Raw genomic sequence first — 21336 nt, 5'->3', positions numbered from 1 at the left:
ACGGCAGGCCCCGCCCCTCGCCGACGTGTGACATCAGAGTCGCCATGTCCAGCTATCCGTACGGGCAGGTGAGTGTGTGAGGGCCCGCGGATCCACGTCCGGAGCCCGCCGGCTCTTCTTTATCTCCTTTCTCCGCGCCCTTCCCGCGCTGAGTTTCGCTTCAGCGAGGCCTTGCGGGCAGAGAAGGGAAAAGGGACGGTCAGTCCCGCCTGTCCACGTCACGCAGCCCCGAGCGTCTGGTAGGTCGCGTCGCGCACCCCCCGACGTGGAGCACGCAAGGATTTGGGGACATTGGATCCCACAGATCCAGACTGGGAGAGGCCTGGACCTTACATCCTTTCAAGGCTCCGGCGGGTTACCGGGCGCGGTCACCGGGACGTTTAGAGCACTGGTTCAGTCGCTGTCGTATTGGGCGTCGGATTAAAAATACGTTCCCGGACCTGCCCCAGACGTACTGCTGAGAATGTTCGGGATAAACCGTGGTTTTTAGCAGGCTCCACAAGTGAGCTCTTTTTAACTACTGACTTAGTCCAACACCTCCGTTTCACACATACCAAAAGTAAAACCCAGAGAACGCCCAGAGTTTACCTTAAGTCACCAGGCAGTTAAGCAGCAGAGCTGAGATCAGATCCTGGGGCGGCCTGCACGTATCTCTCGCCCACTTGCTAGCCCATCTTGATCCAGCCGAGTACACCAAAAGAAGGTGATTCAGTGGCCAGAACCCTATGTTGACAGTATAGTGGGGTGGTTAAGTGCAGTTTGGAATCAAGTCTTAGCTCTATCTCTTAAATACTTTTGTCCCCTCAGGCAAATTATTTTGCCTTCCTGAGCTGAAGTTTCTGCCTCTGTAAAACAGGGCCAAATAACAGGGTCTACTACCTCATAGAACTGTTATGAGTAGTAATGAGATGATGCTTGTAAAGCCTTTGGTACAGAGTAAGAGTACAGAGTTACCTTTTAGTATTATGATTTTTACTAGCTTCCTAGAAGGCCCGTGCTGAGAGGGCCCTCAAATATCAGCCAGTCCTTCATTTTACAGAGGAGGAACCTGAAGCCCAAAGAGTTCACACAATAATTTAGAAAATAAAACACATGCGGGAAAAACTGGGAAAAGAGCAGGTGGGTTTTACAAAGCACTTGACAGAGTATGTTTTTAGTTGCCCTCAAGTCAGCTGACTCATGGTGACCCTGTGTACAGTGTAAAATGTTGTCTGGTCCTGCGCCATCTTCATGTTCGTTTGAGTCCATGGTTGAAGCCATTGTATAGTGCCTTCCGACCTAGGGGGCCCATCTTCTGACAATATAACCTGACCCGTTGCCGTCGATTCGATTCTGACTCATAGCGGACCTATAGGACGGAGTAGAACTGCCGTATAGGGTTTCCAAGGAGCAGTTGGTGGATTCAAACTGCCAACCTTTTGGTTAGCAGCCGAACTCTTAACCACTGCTCTGCTAGGGCTCCTCCCAGCACTGTAGTGGACAGTATTCTGTTGTGCTCCACAGGTTTTTTTATTGACTAATTTCTGAAAGTAGATCGCTATGCCTTTCTTCTGGCCTGTCTTTGTCTAGAAGTTCTGCTGAAATCTGTCCGTGGTGGGTGGCCCTGTTGGTATGAAATACTGGTGGCATAACGTCCAGCATCATAGCAATATGCAACAGTATGACAAACTGACAGACAGTGGTGACTGAGTATAGTCATGTTCAAAAGATGTAGCAAGAACTCTTCTAGGTTGCAGCCCTGTACAGTTTATCCAACATTTGAACCTCTGCTATCTTAGTCATCAAAGCCCTAGAGGCAAGCTAGCAAGAATTATGACTCCCAACTTACAACTGAGGAATGAACATGCCCAAAGAGGCTAAGTGATGTGCCCAAGGCCACACATAGCAGGTGAGGGTGAGCGCAGGGCTGGAGCCTAGAACTCCTTTCATTGCGCCCTTCACAGAGGGAGGAAGGAGAGAGGCCAAAGTGGCTGAGGTTAGGAGGAAGGAAGTTTTGCTAGCATTGTTTCTCCAGCTCTGTTCTCTTGGCTGAGTTTTGTGAGGTGTTAATAGGGAAAGAATTCTGTAGTTAAATAAGTTTGGGAAATACTCTGTTAAATACAGCTGAAAAAGTCTGTTCACTACAGGACATCTCAGAATTCTTAATTTGCTAATGTGCATTGTATATCTGCCAGAGAGGAATAAAATATGGTAGTATTTTTTCAAATGTACTTAACCACGGAACCTTCCTTTTCTATACCAGTTAACTTTTTCGTGACACCAGTGATCCTGTGGAACGTGCTTTGGTTACCATAGTGCATTGTGTCTCAGAGGTTGGTCTTCTGCATCAGGATCCCCTGGGCTCTTGTTTAAAAAAAAAACACAACTTTGGATGCACCTCAGACCCGTTCTCTGCCAAGGAAGGGCCTGGGAATCTGCGTTTTAGTAAGCTTTTTGGGTAATGTTTATCCATCCTAGAAGCGGTGATGTAGAAATTAAGAGCCTGAGCTTCCAGGTTAGACAGAATTCTAACTGGGTTAGACTTCTAACCCTACTACTTAACTCGTTGTATACCCTTGGACAAACCATGTAAGGGCTCTGAGCCTCAGTTTCCTCACCTGTAAAAAGAAATCATACTTCCTAGCCGTCGTAGCACAATGATTAAGTGCTCAGCTGCCAACCCAAAGGTCAGCGATTTGAACCCACCAGAGGAGAAAAGACCTGGCTATCTGCTCCCGTAAAGATTACAGCCTAGGAAACCCTATGAGGCAGCTCTACTCTCATATAGGGTCGCCTGGGATCAGGATCCACTTGACAGCTCACAACAACCACACAACTGAAGTGAGGATGAAATGAGATAAAGTCTCTAGGGAACTTGGCACATTGCTAATTCACGGTATGTATTCAGCCGTGGTGGCAGCTCTTGCTGCCGTGATTGCCGTTATCATGTCATCTTGCCTGGTTTTATGCTCAGGGTGAATTATTGAAAAGGAGCACAAAGAGAAAGTATCTGGAATAGAAAGAGAAAAAAATATTTTTTCCCCACTATACCCTCACCCGCCTATCCAGTTACTGGTACAAAGTAAGAAGGGAAGTGGGCTGTTTTAAAGCACCCAAAGGCTCAGTCGGCGCCTGTCCTCCACTCTCCCCTGTCCCGCCATTCTTATACACTCAGTACACGGTGCTAGAGGATTCCAGCCTATTGTTAGGAGTAAAACCTCCTGTAACTTTTCTTTGCCTCCAGCCCTGGGGCACTCCAGCCTCCACCAAGTGTTGGAGCAATAAAACCCAACCACCTTTGGCCCTGTGGGGGAGCCAGCATGGTGAATTTCCATGCTTAAAAGCTTGGTCTCTAAGACCAGATAGATTTAGCGTCAAATCCCGGCGCTGCCACTTTTTTTTGTTTGTTTGTTTGTTTTTGTGCTTTAAGTGAAAGTTTACAAATCAAGTCAGTCTCTCGTACAAAAACTTATACGCGCCTTGCTATGTTCTCCTAGCTGCTCTTCCCCTAATGAGACAGCATATTCCATCTCTCCACCCAGTATTCCCTGTGTCCATTCAACCAGCTCCTGTCCCCCGCTGGCTTCTCATCTCGCCTCCAGACAGGAGCTGCACACATAGTCTCATGTGTCTACTTGAGCCAAGAAGCTCACTCCTCACCAGTATCATTTTCTGTCTTCTAGTTCAGTCCAATCCCTGTCTGAAGAGTTGGCTTCGGGAACGGTTCCAGTCTTGGATTAACAGAGGATCCAGGGACCACGACCTCTGGGGTCCCTCCAGCCTCATTCAGACCATTAAGTCTGGTCTTTTTACGAGAGCTTGAGGTGTTCATCCCACCGTTCTCCTGCTCCATCAGGGATTCACTGTTGTCTGCCACTTTCTTGCAGAAGTTTCTTGTAAAAGCCTGAGGCTCAGTTTCTCCTTCTTTAAAATGGGGTCGTAACAGTACCAACCTCAGAGTTAGTGCAAAGATTAAGTGAGATAATCCATGTAAGAGTGCTTGCTGTGGTGTAAGACCGGAAAGGCAAGCAAGCGAGGGCCAGATCCCCCAGGGCCTGCGTGCCTGTCTGGGGAGTGTGGCCTTCATCCTAAGAGTAGCGAGGGAGCCGCGGAAGGGCTTTGTCCCATCGGTGCTCTGGAGCTAGTACTGCGGGGTACTGTGGAGAAGGGGTTGAAGCGGGAGAGACTGGAGGCTGGGAGACCAGTTTTGAAGAGGTTGAAATCATCTAGGCTAGAGAGTACAGTGACCCGGGGAGGATGGAGAGAAGCAGGTGGATTTGGGAAGCATTCGGGAGGTAGAATTGCAAAAACTAACTGAGGTGAAGGAGAGGAGGTGTCCAGGGAGGCACTAGGGTTTTAGGTTTGCGTGACTGGATAGAAGGAGGTACCGTTCACTGAGACAGGAGCAGAGAGGGAGGAATAGACTTGGCAGGAACGTCTGGGAGGCTGCTGGACATGTGGGTCTGCAGCTCAGGAGGTAGGAAGCTGGAGAGAGATTTTGGAGTGTCAGCAGAGGTGGTAATTGAAGTCATGGGACAGTTCTTGGCTCCCTGTTTATTGGTTGCAGGTTTCTGGCTGTTAAATATTTTGGGAGGCTCTGCTGGTGAATGTTGCAGCCATTGCTGTCTTCCTGAGAGTGTTTAACCCGTCTGCATGGGCTCCAGCAGGCACGTGGTAAAGGGCTAGCTCAGGGACATAGGTTCTGTCCGTAATGCAACCTCCTCACTTCCCCATTAGGACTCAGCATGGACCAACTTTTGATACCTCTGGACTTCACAAAGGTGTTGGGATAGAAGAATGAACCCTTAGAGCCAAAAGAAAGTCCAGAACTTTCTGAGTGGGCTACTTGGGAAGGGGTGAGCTCTCCACCTCTTGCAGGCGTGTAAACAGATTCCAGGTGGTCCTTCAGGGATTCCGTCATCAACTGAGAGGTTTACTGGAGAGTCTTTGAGGTCTCTTCAAATACTGTGGCTCTCAAACTGGGTCTGGTGCTGGGAGGAAAAAGATAAGGTTCTTCTGAGTTATGCAGACCCCGTTTTGAAGCCCAGCTTGGCCCACTCCAGCTGCGTGATCACCGGCACACCATTATTTAATTGTACTTTAGATGAAGATTTACAGAACAGACTAGTTTCTCATTAAATGACTGATACACATACTGTTTTGTGACATTGGTTGCCAACTCCATGACATGTCGATACTCTCCCCTTCTCGACCTCGGGTTCCCTATTACCAGCTTTCCTGTCCCCACCTGCCTCCTCGTCCTTGCCCCAGGGCTGGTGTGCTGCCCCTTTAGTCTAATTTTGTTTTATGGGCCTGTCTAATCTTTAGCTAGGAACCCTGGTGGCATAGTGGTTTAGAGCTATACGTGCTAACTAAAAGGTTGGCAGTTCGAATCCACCAGGCATTCCGTGAAAACTCTGTGGGGCAGTTCTACTCTGTCCTATAGGGTCACTATGAGTCAAAACTGACTTGATGGCAACGGGTTTCGTTTGGTTTTTGGAATCTTTGGCTGAAGGGAGGACCTCAGGAGCGACTTCAGTACTGGGTTAAGAAGGTGTTCAGGGACCATACTCTTGGGGTTTCTCCAGTCTCTGTCAGACCAGTAAGCCTAATCTTTTTTTTATGAGTTAGGATTTTGTTCTACGTTTTTCTCCAGCTCTCTGGGACCCTCTGTTGTGATCCCTGTCAGAGCAGTCAGTGGGGGTAACCAGGCACCATTTAGTTGTACTGGACTCGGTCTAGTGGAGGTTGTGGTGGTTGTGGCCCATCAGTCCTTTGGACTAATCTTTCCTTTGTGTCTTTGGTTTTCTCCATTTTCCCTTGCTCCTGATGGGGTGGGACCAGTGGAGCATCTTAGATGGCCTCTCACCAGCTTTTAAGATCCCAGACACTGCTCACCAAAGTAGGACGTGGGACATTTTCTTTATAAACAGTTATGCCAATTGCACCGACATGTTATTACACTCCCTGAAGCTCAGTTTCCTCATCTGTTAAATGGGGATAAAAGCCCTTACCTCACAGGACTGAGGACCAGTGAGAGCCAACTGAACTGGAAGCACCTAGCAGAACCTCAATAATCGTTAATGGCTCCCTTGCCCGCTCCATCCCCCACCAATATATCGCGTATGGTTTATTTTTAATCAGTTGTTGTTGTTAGGTGCCGTTGAATCAATTCCGACTCATAGCGACCCGATGTGATAGTAGAACTGCCTCATAGGGTTTTCTAGGCTGTAATCTTTATGGGGGCGATTGCCAGGTCTTTCTCCTGTGGTGCTGATTGGTAGGTTTGAACCGCCAGCCTTTCAGTTAGTGACTGAGCGCCTGTACCACCAGGGCTCCTTGCTGAAGACCTAGGGATAGCTTTTCAGTGGTGCTTTGAGAGCTGTGAACTCTTCCTGCCCTTCCCTTCCCCCAGGCTTGTGTTTATCAGTATGAAGCACTTTCAGGAAAACTCTCCAAAGGATTGGCAGCGTGGAGTAGGACAGAGGAATGTGGAATCAGGGATTCTGGTTTTCATTTCTGGTTCAGACTTTCACTAACAACTCGGTGGCCCTGGGAACCGTTCCACCATCTCCCCAGACTTCCTCCCCATCCTGGATTCTGCCTTAGTTGGTGGCTCCGTTTGCTTTTATCTTCTTGTCCAAGCTAGAAACCTGAGTCATTCTAGACACTTCCTTTTCCTCACTCCCTCCTCCACCTCTTCCCCAGTCTAATTAGTAGCCAAGTCATGTCTAGTCTACCTCTGAAACAGCTTCAGAATCCACCCCGTCCTCCCCATCTCCACGTCTGCTGTCTGGTTGGAGCCTTGCCTGTCCGGCACCTGAGCTCCCATCCCCACGCCCCCAGCTCATCCCCTTCACCACTGCTGGTTGATTCTCTAAACAAGGCTCTGATCACGTTCCTCCCCTATTGGAGACGCTTCTGTGGCTTCTATGGCACTCTGTTTCCTCCAGCATAAAGCCCAAACTCTTTAGAGTGGTGTTCATTTGTTCAGATATTGATGGAGACTTGCAGGTGCCAGGCACTGTGCTGGCCCCAGGGTGCTGTGATGAATGAGGCCCAGTGTCTTCCCCTCGGGGGGCTCACTGTCAGGTGGGGGAGACAGAGAGGCAGACACCAAAACACTAATAACTCACCAGCTAACTGACAGGCAGCAGGAGAGGTACTTGGCTGAGGAGTGTGGAGAGGCCTGTCTTTCTGGGTTCACACTGCGCCTTCTTCTTACCCCTGCCCTTTAGCCCATTCCCTGCCCACACTGTGCTCACTCACTGGTCTGTGCCTTTGCTTTCTTCTGCCCATCTGCATTGTGGGGAATGACTGTGCCTCAAGGTCAACACCTTCCTCTTCTCTGTCAGGGGATTGTTGGCAGGGTTCAGCAAGCAGTGCTTGTGTATGTGAGAGTGCTTTGTAAACTGTATATGTGAGGGCTCTGATTCAAGCCAGAAAGGAAAGGGGTTAGTTGCTGCCAGACAGCACCAGACCCAGCAGGTCCCTGGAATGTGGTAGCGGGAAGGTCAGACACCTGCCTGGCTGCACCTGCTTTGCTGACCTGGGGGCATTACTCAGGTGGGAGAGCTGTGCCTCCCATGAGCTTAGCCAGGTACAGTTTATAGCCTTGCTCAGGGGACTTAGAGTAGAGCAGCTACTTCCTGGCTTGGTGTCCAGCTTGTGCTCTGGGCGTGCCCAGACTCTGCAGAGTCCCCACCCACCTTCCCTCCCACACTGGAGTCTGTGCTCTGTTGCTTAAGGAAGGAGCACTGTAGTAGGAGGCAGTGGGAGCCATGACATGGGGGTTGGGGTTCTACCCTGTCTCTGCCTTCAACTTGCAGTGTGACTTGGGCTCCCCTCTCTGGGCTTAGTTTCCCCATCTGTAAAATGAGGTTAAGTGACTGGCCTCCTGGGTACCTCTCCCATCTCACCTCCCTGAAACCCCTGGGAATCTTCCTCATTCTTTGAGTTCTAGCTCAAATGCCACTTTCTTGCAGAAACCCTCCGATTTTACCTTCTTTGCTTTGCAGCCCCGTGGCCTTTGGCTTATGTCCATTTTAAACACTGGTTGCCTTATGCCTTATGTTTGTTTCCAGGCCTCTCCTGTTAACTGTGAGCCGCTTCAGGGCTGGGATGATGTCTCTCTCACCTTTATAGTTTACCCTACAGAGTTTACCTGGTCCAGGGCTTTGCTGATAATACTTAGTACAATAATAACAGTAGCAGCTATGAGTTACTGGTTGTTTGCTTTATGCCAGGCATTGTTGTAAGGACTACTTTTCTTATCATAGTGATTTTCAGATTCTTTTGAGTTGCTATGAGGTTTTCGCCAAGCCCCTCAGAGTCTAGCAAGGCAGGAGGCCCCACACAGTCAGCGCTCTAGATTGTACCCCGATGACCTTGCCTTGGCCAGAGCAACATTCTTTATCAGTTTTATTTATTTTATCAAAAGGATTCTTTGACTAAAAATTAAACTAACAAAAGTCTGCTGCATGTATTTCTTGTAATCCGCAGAACAGTCCAAGGATAAAAGGATTATTATGTTTTACTTGTGAGGAAACGGAGATTAAGCCACTGGGCTAAGGTCATGCCCTCAGCTGGTGAGAGCACGTTTTGAACCGAGATCTGTCTTGACTTTATTGTGAAGGACTTTATTGACACTAACGATGGCAGCTTCCAGGGAGGAAGAGCTCCCGCAATGCTGAGTAGGAAGTGGAAGGCCTGCTGCCTGCCCTCCCCCAAGAAGCCCCCGTTCCTTGGTCCTGCCTTTCAGTGAAGTGTGAATTTGGCCTTAGCCTTGAGGTTAACTGTTTCAGAAGCTGTCAAACACAGAAAAGAGAGAAAAGCCAGGCTCTCAGTCGTTAGGCCACTGGTGTGCCTTACAGGTTGATCCAGAACATGTCTACATGGTACTGCCTTCAGAGCCAGACCCAGTTGCCCTCTGTGCCTCTGAGCCCAGCCTGTCTGCAGATGTGTGGGGCTGTGCTCTACCAGGCCCTGTGCTGGCCATTTAGACAGATGGAGCCCAACACTCTGAGCCTCAGGGATGCTGGGGTGGGGGGGGGTGGGGGGGGTGGGGGGAGCCCGAGGGCCAGAGAGGAAATGCCCCATGTATGCTCTGATGCACAAATGCCAGCCCTTCCCTGCAGTCTGTATGTGTGACTTCTGGGCCTGAGTTTCCTTCTCCGTAGCAGGGGCTATTATTAATAGGTAATATGTATCGAGTGCTTATTCTGCTAGGGCCTGTGTTGAAGTGCTTCATGTGACTGGTTTTACTTCACTCATGTACCAATCTGGGTGGTAGGGCTATCATTATTCCTTTCTTACAGCAGAGGGTACTGAGGCTTAGAGAGGGTAAGTCATTAGTCCGGTTAACTAGATGGCAGAACTTGAACCTGAACTGGGTCATTTGGACTCTTTAACTATTGTACTGTATTGCATTAGGGATAGGCTCTCCCCTGCCTGCCTCACAGAGCCATGAGTGAGGATGGGGGAGTGTTTTAGCTCCATAAGGTAGAGTAGGCAAGGAAGATGCACTCTAGGTAGCCCATGCTGTGGATACTTCGATTATACTGATAAGGATCAGGGGCTGTGTGGTGGAGACCACATTTGTGCTGTGGGTTCTGCAGCTAAAGCTGGGCACCACAGGGTGCGGCTTTGTAATTCTATTCATTTGTCTGCCCACCCATATAATAATAAGTATTTACTGACCATCCATTTTGCACTGGGGGTTCGGGGGCTGGGGATGAAGTGGCAAACCAGGCATGATCCCAGGCCTTGCGGAGCCCCTTGATGTACGGAAAAAAGGAGTCCAGAGGGTAGGATTCCAGCCCTAACTCTGCAAGTCGTTGACGATGTGACCTTGGGTAAGTCATAGCTCATCTAGGAGCCTAGAGTTCCCCATCTGAGCAATGGGATCATTGCCCTGCCTACAGGATGCATGGAGAGAATGGCAGGGAAAGTGCTTTATGACTGTGAAGTGCCATGCTGTGGCTAATGTCTGGCTTCACCATTCTGACTGATATCTTGCTCTTCTCACAGGGCTGCCCAGGAGCTGCAGGACAAGCACCCGGAGCTCCTCCGGGTAGCTACTACCCTACGCCCCCCCATGGTGGAGGGCAGTATGGAAGTGGAGTACCTCCTGGTGGTGGTTATGGGGGCCCTGCCCCGGGGGGGCCTTATGGACCACCAGCTGGTGGAGGACCCTACGGACACCCCAACCCTGGCGGACTCCCCTCTGGAACTCCAGGAGGACCTTATGGTGGTGCAGCCCCAGGGAGCCCCTATGGTCAGCCACCTCCAAACTCTTACAGTGCCCAACAGCCTGGGCCTTATGGGCACGGACCTCCTCCAGGTAAGTAGGGATCTAGACTCTGGGTTTCTCTGACCTGGTTCTGAGTTATCCAGGGCCTACACTTGCCCTTCTTGTGGGTGTGTAGGCAGCCTGGTCTCTGGCATCTTAGCATCTTGTATCCTGCCTTAGCTTGCTAATCAGCAGAACGAGATATCTGTTGGTTAGCTTTGCTGTGGTGACAGCAACCCTAAATCCCTTTGGCTTACAGTAGGAAACATTTCACACTCACACTTGATTTAGTCTTGCTTAAATATTGGTAGCTATGGGTTGGCTGCTGAAGTTCTGTTCCACGTGTCTTTTTGTTCTGGGACCCAGACTGAAGTAGCAGCCCCTGTTTGGGACATGCTGTTCTTGTGGCAGCAGAAAAGCGCAGGAGGGCTAGCAAGATGCATGAAGTACCGTCTGCCTTGTCCACTTACCTTCTATTGGCCAAAGCACCTCCTCCAGTCATACCTGACATCCACAGGGTGGGAGTGTATCCTCCCCTGGAGGAGGGCTCTGCACATCACCGGTGGGAGAGGATGTACAATGCTTACAGGGAAGTGGGGGTTAGGAAATAACTGGAGGCAATAATACAGTCCCCCACTCCTGTGTAAGGGAGACTGGCACTACGTATAGAAGAATGAGGTAGCCTAGTTGTTGATATCGCTAGTGGGCCCTTGAGATAAAGCCACTTACTGACTTGATTGAATGACTTCACTTCTTTAAGCCTCTTCAAGTAGCAGTGTTCACATCTGTAAAATGGGGGCAATGCCATTATCTCAAGGTTATTACAAGGCTTAAATGAGAAGGTGCAGGCAAGCACTGGGCACAGTGTCTGACACATATTAAAGACTTAGTAAACAGTACCTTTTATTAATTATGTGTTTAAAATGCCCTGTGAGAGTGCCATTCTCACCAAAGAAGGTTTACCAGTAGGTATTTGGCATTTAATGTGATAGCAGACGTGGCAAGGGCCTTTCTACTAAAAGATGCTGAGACAGCTGGGAGAAGAGTGGAATAGGGGAAAGATAAAGAGCAGAGATACTAAAGGTGAGGTTCTGGATAGGACAGGGGAGGGACAGGGGGCTGGACATCCAGTAGAAGCAGAGAGTCCTGGGTCGAGGCTTCAGCTTTAGTGAAGATTTCTGAGTAGTCTCAGATGAAGGGGCAGAGAAGGTAGCTGGCCAGTCCCTTGCTTCCCCTCAATTCAGTCAGCCCCTTTGTAGAATGACTGTTCCCGGAAAGCCAAGTCACCAGCAAGGGAACTTGGGACCACTGTTGTGCATCTGCAGGGCCTCCAGGGGCTGGCACTGCTGGGAAGCTAGCATCTTAGCATCTATGCCCAGGCGGGTATTCCTGAGGGAGGTGCTTCAACCTTGGGGTTCTGAGAACTGTGAGCCAGTGGCATTTATCTTGCCGAGCCCAGAGCTCCTGGCATTTTGCTTTCAGCTCAGCAGCTTCATGGTGGATTTCATCATCTTTTTGAAGTCTTGTCTCTGAGCCCACATGAGGTCATTGCAAAGAATAGGACCCCTGACTGTGAGGGGCCTGAGGCCAGCAGTGATCTCTGTGGCTGCTCGGCCTCTGTGGCAGCTTCCTCCCGCCTGGCCGCCTGCCTCTTCTCCAGTGCAGCTGGTGGCACTCCGGAGCTGTACTTCTTGAAGTGTGCTTTGTGTATCACCTGCATCAGAGCCACCTGTGAGGCCACCTGTCAGACCTACTGAATCCAGAATATAAAGTCTGAGAACCACTGCTCTGGCAGACAGGTTTGACCATATCCCTTCCCACTTAAAAGCTATTCAAGGTACCTCACTGCCCACAGGGAAGATCCTAAGGCACTCGAGCCCAAAGGGCATTTCCAGCCTCCTCACCTGCCATCCTTCCTTCCCTTCTGTCAACCCAAGACTCTTTAGAATGCTTTGAACATACTCTCTGCCTTTGCCACACACTTTTCTTTATCTTGATTCCTTATCATCCTTTCAGACCCAATTGTAATGTCCCTTCTTCTGTGGAAATGTGTCTGACTGACAAGCTCTTCGCTAAGAATTTTGTTTTGCTGTTGTCTCATTTAATCATCACAACAGCACTGAAAAGTGGGCTCATTTTAGGAACAGGGAAATCAGTAGTCAGAAAATTAAACATACTGCCTAAGGTCACACAAGCTAGTACGGACCAGAGTCAGGATTTGAGTCCAGCTCTGCTTTGATTCCAAAGCCTGAGCTCTTCCACACAAATCACCAGACCACACATATTACGGAGACTCTTCACAGGACTGTGGGCGCTTGCTCCCCTAGGACACAGCTGCTACTCTAGGACAGTGGGTGGGGCCTGCCTGGATTTCCCCTTCCAAGGAGGCCAGACCAGTCACTTGGTCAAGCAAACCCTTCTTCTCTGCCCTCACTATTTGGGAGAGGCAGTAATTTCTGTGGTCCACACCTGAAGGAATCCACAGTCATTATACCAAAAAGAATTGTTCGACGTTCAACCATTTCAAAAGGTAACATATGATCAGGAACTGATGGTACTGAAGGAAGAAGTCTAAGCTGCACTGAAGGCATGGGCAGAAAGCAAGGCTCCAGGAGTTGACGGAATATCAATTGAGATGTTTCAACAAACAGATGCCACACTGGAACTGCTCACTCGTCTGTGCCAAGAAATTTGGAAGACAGCTACCTGGCCAACCAACTGGAAGAGAGCCATATTTATGCCGCTTCCCAAGAAAGTTGATCCAACTGAATGGAGAAATTATCAAACAATATCATTAGTACCATACACAAGCAAAATTTTGCTGAAGATCGTTCAAAAGTGGCTACAGCAGTATATTGACAGGGGACTGCCAGAAATTCAGGCCGGATTCAGAAGAGGACGTAGAACCAGGGATATCATTGCTAATGTCAGAAGGATCCTGGCTGAAAGCAGAGAATACCAGAAGGATGTTTACCTGTTTTTTATTGACTATGTGAAGGGATTTGACTGTGTGAATTGTAACAAATTATGGATGACATTGTGAAGAATGGGAATTCCAGAACACTTAATAGTGCTCATGAGGAACCTGTACATAGATCAAAAGGCAGTTGTTTGGACAGAACAAGGGATACTGCATAATTTAAAGTCAGGAAAGGTGTGCGTCAGGGTTGTATCCTTTCACCATACCTATTCAGTCTGTATGCTGAGCAAATAATCTGAGAAACGACTATATGAAGAACAGGGCATCGGGATTGGAGGAAGACTCATCAACAACCTGAGATATGCAGATGACACAACCTTGCTTGCTGAAAGTGAAGAGGACCTGAAGCACTAGCTGGTGAACATCAAAGACCACAGCTTTCAGTATGGATTATATCTCAACATAAAGAAAACAAAAATTCTCACAACTGGACCAATAAGCAGCATCATGATAAACATGATAAACATCATGATAAAAGATTGAAGTTGTCAAGGATTTCATTTTACTTGGATCCACGATCAACACCCATGGAAGCAGCAGTCAGGAAATCATAGGCGCATTGCATTGGGCAAATCTGCTGCAAAGGGCCTCTTCAAAGTGCTGAAAAGCAAGGATGTCACCTTGAAGACTAAGGTGCGCCTGACCCAAGCCATGGTATTTTCAGTCGCATCATGCGCATGTGAAAGCTGGACAATGAATAAGGAAGACAGACGAAGAATTGACGCCTTTGAATTGTGGTGTTGAAGAATACTGAATATACCGTGGACTGCCAAAAGAACCAACAAATCTGTCTTGGAAGAAGTACAACCAGAATGCTCCTTAGAAGCAAGGTTGGGGAGACTGCATCTTACACACTGTGGACATGTTGTCAGGAGGGATCAGTCCCTGAGAAGGACATCATGCTTGGTAAAGCACAGGGTCAGCGGAAAAGGGGAAGACCCTCAACGAGATGGATTGACACAGTGGCTGCAACGGTGGGTTCAAGCATAAAAACAATTGTGAGCATTGTGTGGGACTGGGCAGTGTTTCATTCTGTTGTACATGGGGTTGCTATGAGTCAGAACCGACTCAGTGGCACCTGACAACAACAACACAACACAACACAACTGCTCAAGCCATCTCTCTTACTCCCTTGTGTTTGTGGCCATTAGCTTTGCCAGTAGGTAAAGTCAGTAGGTTTACCAATACCACATAACTCTGGCTTTTTCCTAGATAGACTTCTTTTTCTATTTCACTTTAATCTACCACCTTCTGCCCTTACCTTCCAACCCACTCCTGCTTATCTTTCCAAATGAATGCAACTTTCCACCAATCTCCCTACACAGAAAATTACTTTAACCATGACTCAACAATAATAATCAGCAGTTATATAGTACTTGGATTGTGCCAAGTGCTGATTCAAGGGTTTTCACGTGTTAACTCATGTAATCGTTACAGTAACCTTATGAAGTAGGTGCTGCTGTTGCTCTCATTTTACAGATAAGAACACTGAGGCACAGAGAGTTTTAAGTAACTTAACCAAGATCACCAAATGGGGGAGCTGGGATTTGAACTGTGAAGCTGACTCCAGAGTCAGTGCTCAGATACTCCGTGCGCATGGATTGAGCATCTTCCCTTCCTGTGCCCCGCCCTGTGCTAGGTCCTGGGAGTCTGGAGATGAGTTAGGCTGGGATCCCACCCACAACTTGTTCTACATCTAGTCTGGGAGGGGTTGGAGACATGTACACAGTGGAGAGTGGTCAGGGCCATAAGAGAGATGGGGGAGGGGCTGCAAAAGAGAGGGGGAGGAGTCATGTCCACAGAGAGAATGGGGAAGGCTTCATGGAGGGAGCAGCATTTTGTTTGGGCCTCGAAGGATGCACAGGAAATGGAGGCCAAGAGATGAGGGGGAGGTGGACACAAGGCGGAGGGAACAGGTGAACAAAGGCTCAGAATGGGAGCTTGCAGAGTGTACTGTAAGAGCAAGCACAGCGCGTCACTGGGGCTGGGGCAGAGTCGTGAGGGGACTGTAGTGGGGATAGAGCAGGAGGTAGAGCTGGAGAGGTGGACAAGGGTGAACCCCAGGTAAGGACTCCTGAATGCTATCCTGAAGATGTTGGATGTATTTTATAGGCAGCAGGGAGCCTCTGAAGAGTTTTAAGTTGAGGTGGTGATGAGAATAGAGATTTTACAAAGTTTACTCTTGTAGCAAGTGAAGGATGGTAGAGGGTAGCTGCAAGGATGATTTGATAAAGATTCTGTTTGTTACAGTGGTCCAGATGGGTGGTGTCTGCACCAGGACAGGGGCAGTGGGAACAGGGAGGAGGAGATACCTGCGTGTGGAACTGACAGAATTGGGCAGCTGTTTGGATGTTTGGGACAAGGAAGGTGTCAAAGATGTCTTCAGGGAGGTTGGAGATGGGGGCATGCTTGGAGATGATGGGGAAGGAGGAAAGGTAGAGCTGGGAGGCCCCCCACACTCTGGCAGCTCCTAATAGAAGATGTCAAATGTTCACTGTGCCGGGCCCTGATTCAGGCACAGGGAAATTGGATGGATCAGACATGGTTCCCACCCTGGAGCGTTCCCCACTGCTGTGGCTCTTAAAATATTTGGCTCTGGGCTGTGCATGTTAGGTGCTCAGCAAAAGTTTTTAGGTCCCCAGTCTGTGGAGAAGATAAAATTCTCCTTTTCAGCAAATTCTGCTGCTGCTGGAGGGGAACAAGCCCCTGTTCGTTGTTGTTGTTGTCAATTGCCATCAAGTTGATTCCACCTCACGGCAAGCCCATGTGTGCAGAGTAGAACTGTGCTCCCTAGGGTTTTCAAGGCCATTTCCTTTCAGAAGCAGATTGCCAGACCTTATCTTCCAAGGCACCTCTGGGTGGCATCAAACCTCCAACCTTTCTGTTAGTAGTTAAGTGCTTAACTGTTTGTGCCACCCGAAGACTCCTCCTGGTCCTTAGAAACTTAAATAGAGAAGTGACTGGAGCAGTATAGGAAGCACCTGAAGAAATCAACTGCAAATATTTATGAGTCTGCACCTAAGGCTATCGTCCATCAGAGTAAGGACGTGGGCTTGATGGGAAGCAGCAGGTAGGTAGATTTGTAAGGCTTTGTGGACGGGGAAACCTGTAGCCAAGGAGGCTCTGAGGCCTGCCCTTCCCAGCATTTCTGAGATGCCTGGATTGGCCCTCAGGCCTGGGTCTGGCTGCCCTGTTTGTGCTGCTTCCTCCAGGTGGCGCCCCTCCCAATGTGGATCCTGAGGCCTACTCCTGGTTTCAGTCGGTTGACTCCGATCACAGTGGCTACATCTCCATCAAGGAACTGAAGCAGGCTCTGGTCAATTCCAACTGGTCCTCATTCAATGACGAGACATGCCTCATGATGATAAGTGAGTCCCAGCCCTTCCTGTGGCCTGAGCTGGTTAGAGCCCCCTGCGGTCTGACAGTAGGTGGGTGGGCACCTACTCTGACAGAAGAGTCGCCTTTGGCTAGGGAGGGTTTCAGGGGAGAAGCTGTGCTCAAGGTGAGATTCCCTAGACTGAGAGCTCTGTCCCTTAGATCTTCTCAAATTCTAGACCCTGCTGTGTCACAGACTCAGTTTCCCATTCTGCAATATGGAATTCCCTGTCCCAGCAGGAGATGGTAGGAAGGGCACCAGCATAGATCAGGGTCTTGATGCTTAGCTAACACGCCTGCAGAGAAAATTCTGGGTGCAACCCTGGAAGTGGTGGGGCTGGAGGGTGGCTGAGGTGGAGAGTGGTGCAACATTTGGTGAGGGTCCGTCTTGGGTGAGAGAGATCTGGGCCCAAGGCCTGTGCTTCCATGAATGTCTCCTGCTTTAGCCCGGGGAGAAGGGCTGCCTCAGTGGCCCTCTGTTTCGAAGCCATCTTCCCCTCGTCTCCCACCTTCCCCTCAGATATGTTTGACAAGACCAAGTCAGGCCGCATCGACGTCTACGGCTTCTCTGCCCTGTGGCAATTCATCCAGCAGTGGAAGAACCTCTTCCAGCAGTATGACCGGGACCGCTCAGGCTCCATCAGCTACACGGAGCTGCAGCAAGGTGAGGGCTGTGGCAGGGGCATGGTGGGCAGGGCAGAGCTCGACTTTTCTCTCCCTAGGGCAAAGGAAGGGGGTTTTCTCTAGCCTCTACTCCCCAATGTGCCAGCTGCACTACAAAATGCTGCCCTCAGCGCAGCCCCACACCCGGCCCCTTCTGTGAGCCGGCTGGGGCGTTGAGTAGTGGAGGTGCTCACAGCAGACTTTTGTGTCTCTGCCCTGTGTGCCCCTCCTCTCCAGCTCTGTCCCAGATGGGCTACAACCTGAGCCCGCAGTTTACCCAGCTCCTGGTCTCCCGCTACTGCCCGCGCTCTGCCAATCCCTCCATGCAGCTGGACCGCTTCATCCAGGTGTGTACCCAGCTGCAAGTGCTGACTGAGGCCTTCAGGGAGAAAGACACAGCTGTACAGGGCAACATTCGGCTCAGCTTCGAGGACTTCGTCACCATGACAGCCTCTCGGATGCTTTGACCCCACCCATCTGTAGAGTGGCGTGCACTGGGGACCTGTCCTGGCTCATGAGAGTGGAAGAAGCATGTGAGCCTCTCTCCTTTTCCTGCCCTTCCTAGAAAAAGATTCTCTCTTGCCTGATGCAGCACTCTTCCCAAAAAGAGTTAGGAGTCCTGTGTCACCGAGGCCACAGGTAGGCATGAGACATGAGGACAGGACTAGACATCGACTGTCCTTACAGCCGTGAACATCTAAATGGCACAGCCTCACACCAGGAGCAGGAGAGGCTGGTCAGTGCAGCGCTCTCCCTTCCCCACCCTGACCCCAGTGGGAAGTGCTCGTTACACTGTTAGCACCTGTGTTCCCTCAGCCATGTTATCCTGTCAGATGAGCCCAGCTTCTCCGAAGTGGAATCTGACCAAGCATGAGAGAGGTATGCCTGTGGGACCAGTGTGTTTGACATCACCATCGCCATCACCCACACCCACAAGTCCTGTGCACTAACTTCTAGCTGCCTGGAGGCTGTCCCTGCTTGGGGAACTTGGACAATGTGCTCCCTGGGTATCTTTGGCCAGGCTACTGTTCTCCCAGCTTGGATTCTTACTTGTCTGCCATGCTCTGCTTGGTTTCAGTCCTCAGGGGACAGTTGCCACGTCCCACAGCCAACATTTTTATTTGCCGTTTTTTCATTTGGGGCCAAAAGTCCAGTGAAACTGTAAGCTTCAATAAAAGAATGACACTCTGAAGTTCCACGTTTTCCATCATGCCTTCCCAGCTACAGGTTCATCGTTCTTCCATTCAGTCACTCATTTATTCTTTCATTCAAGGGATATTTAAGTACATGCTGTAGAGCAAACTCTGCAGTAAGAAGGTGCTCAGGGGGTGTGACCTAAGTGGGGCTGCTCTCATTTGCCAGGGTGCAGTTGAAGCATAGTGCAGCAGGTTGGCCGGAGGGCCTGCCAGCTTCATTGCCATAGAGCCTGGGGGCAGCTCCAGAAGCAGGCTGTACCATAGCAGTCTTTTGGCTGGCATTCTGGGCTAGAGGCACTGGAGCAGCCACCCCAAACTTTTCACAGTATGCTCTTTTTATTACCTCAGGCCCTGGTTTTATACTCCAGACAAACCAAATTTATTAAGTTGTACCTTTCCTCCCATTTTTATTAAGCATGGACATACGTACTTGCTAGTTGGAGCCTCAGATCAGCATGATAACCCATCTACAGTGAGCTGACATAATTTCAGTCAAAAGCCAAGACAGCAGACTTTCTAGTTTGCCTGGGGGGCCTTACTTATCCTGGGGAATGCTGGGATTATCCTTTGACTTTCTGAGATAAAGGTAAGAGCTTGAGGCCCTAAGCAGAGCTCCTGTTCCTGCAGTGGGTGGCTGGGGGAAGTAGCTGTGACTGTCTTGCAGCTCAGTGAGGCCCAGCAGGTATGTTGGGCTCAGCCAGCTCAGCCCTCTTCTCTGAGCTGCTGTATGGGATGAAATCTGGCTCCCAGAGGCTAGCGCCCATACAGAGCTGGAATCGCCTCCATGCCCCTGTGAGTCCAGCCTCTGTTTGCCAGCCTCCAATAACAGAGAACTCAGTGTCTTTCCAGGCAGCCCATTTCCTCCTTGACTGGTAGAAATTTTTTCCTAGTGTGGATTCTAAATCCTGCCACCTTGAAACCACCACCATTGTCTCTGGTTTTCTCTCCCTGGACATCCAGAATATACATCACCCCTTTCCGTCCTCGAGCTCTCTAGATACCTGGAGACCGCCACCACATTTCCCTAAGTTCTCCCATCCCTAGGCTGGATAGCCCCAGGCCCTTCAGCAAGATTTCAGTTCCCTTTTCCATCCTGGTCACCTCTCCTGAATTTTCTCCAGTTCATCTGAGTCCTCCAGAGTGGATGCCTAAGGCCCACCGTGGTGCTGGGTTCAACCAGCAGAGGGTATGGTAGAACTCCGGGTGGAAGGAGCTTAGGTCACATCTTTGTTCCCATTGAGCCAACTGTCTATTAAAACTCGTCTTTAAAAGGATGCCAATCATAGTTTCCCACCTTCCCCCTGGGCTCAGCTGGGGCTGAGGAGCCCAGGACCTGGGTTGACCCTTGTGGGCATGATTGGTTCTGAGCCCCCACACCTCGGCCACACACCGCACCTCTAACCTCGGCTACAGCCTTTACAAAGGCCAGTGAGAGTACGGAATGGGCAGGGCAGCCCATGGAGAGCTGGGCTGTCGTGTCATCTTGAGAGGGGTGACGTACACAGACCACATCTCCCACATGTGCCAGGAAAACTGGGTGCCCTCCTGGCAGGACAGTGTTTTTGGCCCCCCCCCCCACCCTCCCCACTTAGCAGGTGAGATCCAAGGGAGCTCACAGTCCGATCAATCACGTTAAGCAGAACGGGTAGTGCATTTGGTGGGCCTGGCTCCTGCCAGATGTCTCGGTTCCTCTCAGCAGAGCAGCACTTCAGACTGCACACCCTGTCCTGCTCTGGCAACAAGGATCAGGCCCTCCGGCAGCCCTCTAATCATCCTGGTGGCAGACGGAGCATGTCTGGCCAAGTCTGTGTCTCTTTTTATCCTGTGAGTTCGTAGAAAATAAATGCGAGCCCTGACTTCCAAGAAGGTGAAGATAACAGTGAATCAGTCTGTAAATCCTGCTGTCTACCCACTTCCCCACCCCCACCTTACCATCTGCAGGCCATCAGGCCAGGGAGCGGACAGACATGTTGGGGGTCGGGGCCCCGGGCATCAGAGGGCAGCGCGTGAGGAGACAGCACCACGTGCTCTGAGGCCTGGCTATGAGTCCACTGGGATCCGAGTGGTGGGGTGGTCACAGATGATAGCATTTCAGCGCCTCCTTGTCTTCTCCCCTCCTTCCAGCTTCCCACCTTCCTCTGCTCCTAGCCTAAGCAGCACAGATTTTGTGCAGTGACAAGGAAAGGGAGCATTCAGTGCCAGGCTTTTAATTACAGTTGCTTCAGGCGGCTGGCCTCCGTGCCAAATGGCCACATGGAGAGTGTTTTGTCCCATCACAAAGCCAATAGAGTCCAGCTACGGTTCATTCACTTGGGCACCTGGTGAGGGCGGGGCTGTGCCCGCGCTACCACTGGAGGAGGGCTGGGCACAAATTCGCTCATGGGCAACTGAGCGGCTGGCCAAGTGCAGCCCTGGGCTTTTAGGGAGCCACTGGGCCAGATGGAAATGCCCACTGGGGCCTTTACAGCAGACTCCAGGGAAGGCCTGTAATTGGGTAGGAGAAGGATGTTTGGGAGGAAGGCCAGGTTCTAGAAGGATGATGTAGATGGATGATGCTGTGGGGCATGGCCAAGTGAGAGTAATACAAGATAATCATGTCCATGACACCCTGCAGTTTACAAAGAGCTTTTGCTTTCTTTAGCATGGGTAATCCTCACATCAACCTTTCTTCAGGGACACAAGCACAGAGACAAGAAGTAACTGCCCAGAGTCACAGAGGCAGAAAACCAGGCCTGGAGCCTAGCTCCTCTCATCTAGCAGTCTGTCTACCACAGCACAGCTGCCTGCCTTCACGGGAATAGCCCCAACAGAGAACGGGTTACACCTCCCGGAGCCCCCAGGGCAGCCCTTGA

The 21336-nt window shown here is 50.2% G+C and overlaps 1 protein-coding gene across 1 annotated transcript; it reads left to right on the top strand.

Moving 5' to 3' along the window:
• PEF1 (penta-EF-hand domain containing 1) lies at positions 1–18480 on the top strand. The gene is made up of 5 exons (XM_049878564.1): positions 1–68; positions 10009–10321; positions 16463–16618; positions 17146–17289; positions 17526–18480. Exons 1-5 carry the CDS (start codon positions 45–47, stop codon positions 17753–17755), a joined length of 867 nt encoding a protein of 288 aa, XP_049734521.1. The 5' UTR covers positions 1–44; the 3' UTR covers positions 17756–18480.
• The last annotated feature ends 2856 nt before the right edge of the window (positions 18481–21336 follow it).

Source organism: Elephas maximus, chromosome 3 (genome assembly GCF_024166365.1).
Source record: "Elephas maximus indicus isolate mEleMax1 chromosome 3, mEleMax1 primary haplotype, whole genome shotgun sequence".
In the NCBI taxonomy this organism is placed as follows: Eukaryota; Metazoa; Chordata; class Mammalia; order Proboscidea; family Elephantidae; genus Elephas; species Elephas maximus.
This window is presented reverse-complemented; position numbering and strand designations above follow the sequence as displayed.

Bases quoted from the DNA above. Each gene is read 5' to 3' on its own strand.
- PEF1 (XM_049878564.1), top strand. From the start codon at position 45: ATGTCCAGCTATCCGTACGGGCAG. The intron at 10,322-16,462 runs GTAAGTAGGGAT...TGCTTCCTCCAG, and splicing joins TGGGCACGGACCTCCTCCAG to GTGGCGCCCCTCCCAATGTG. The intron at 17,290-17,525 runs GTGAGGGCTGTG...CCTCCTCTCCAG, and splicing joins CTACACGGAGCTGCAGCAAG to CTCTGTCCCAGATGGGCTAC.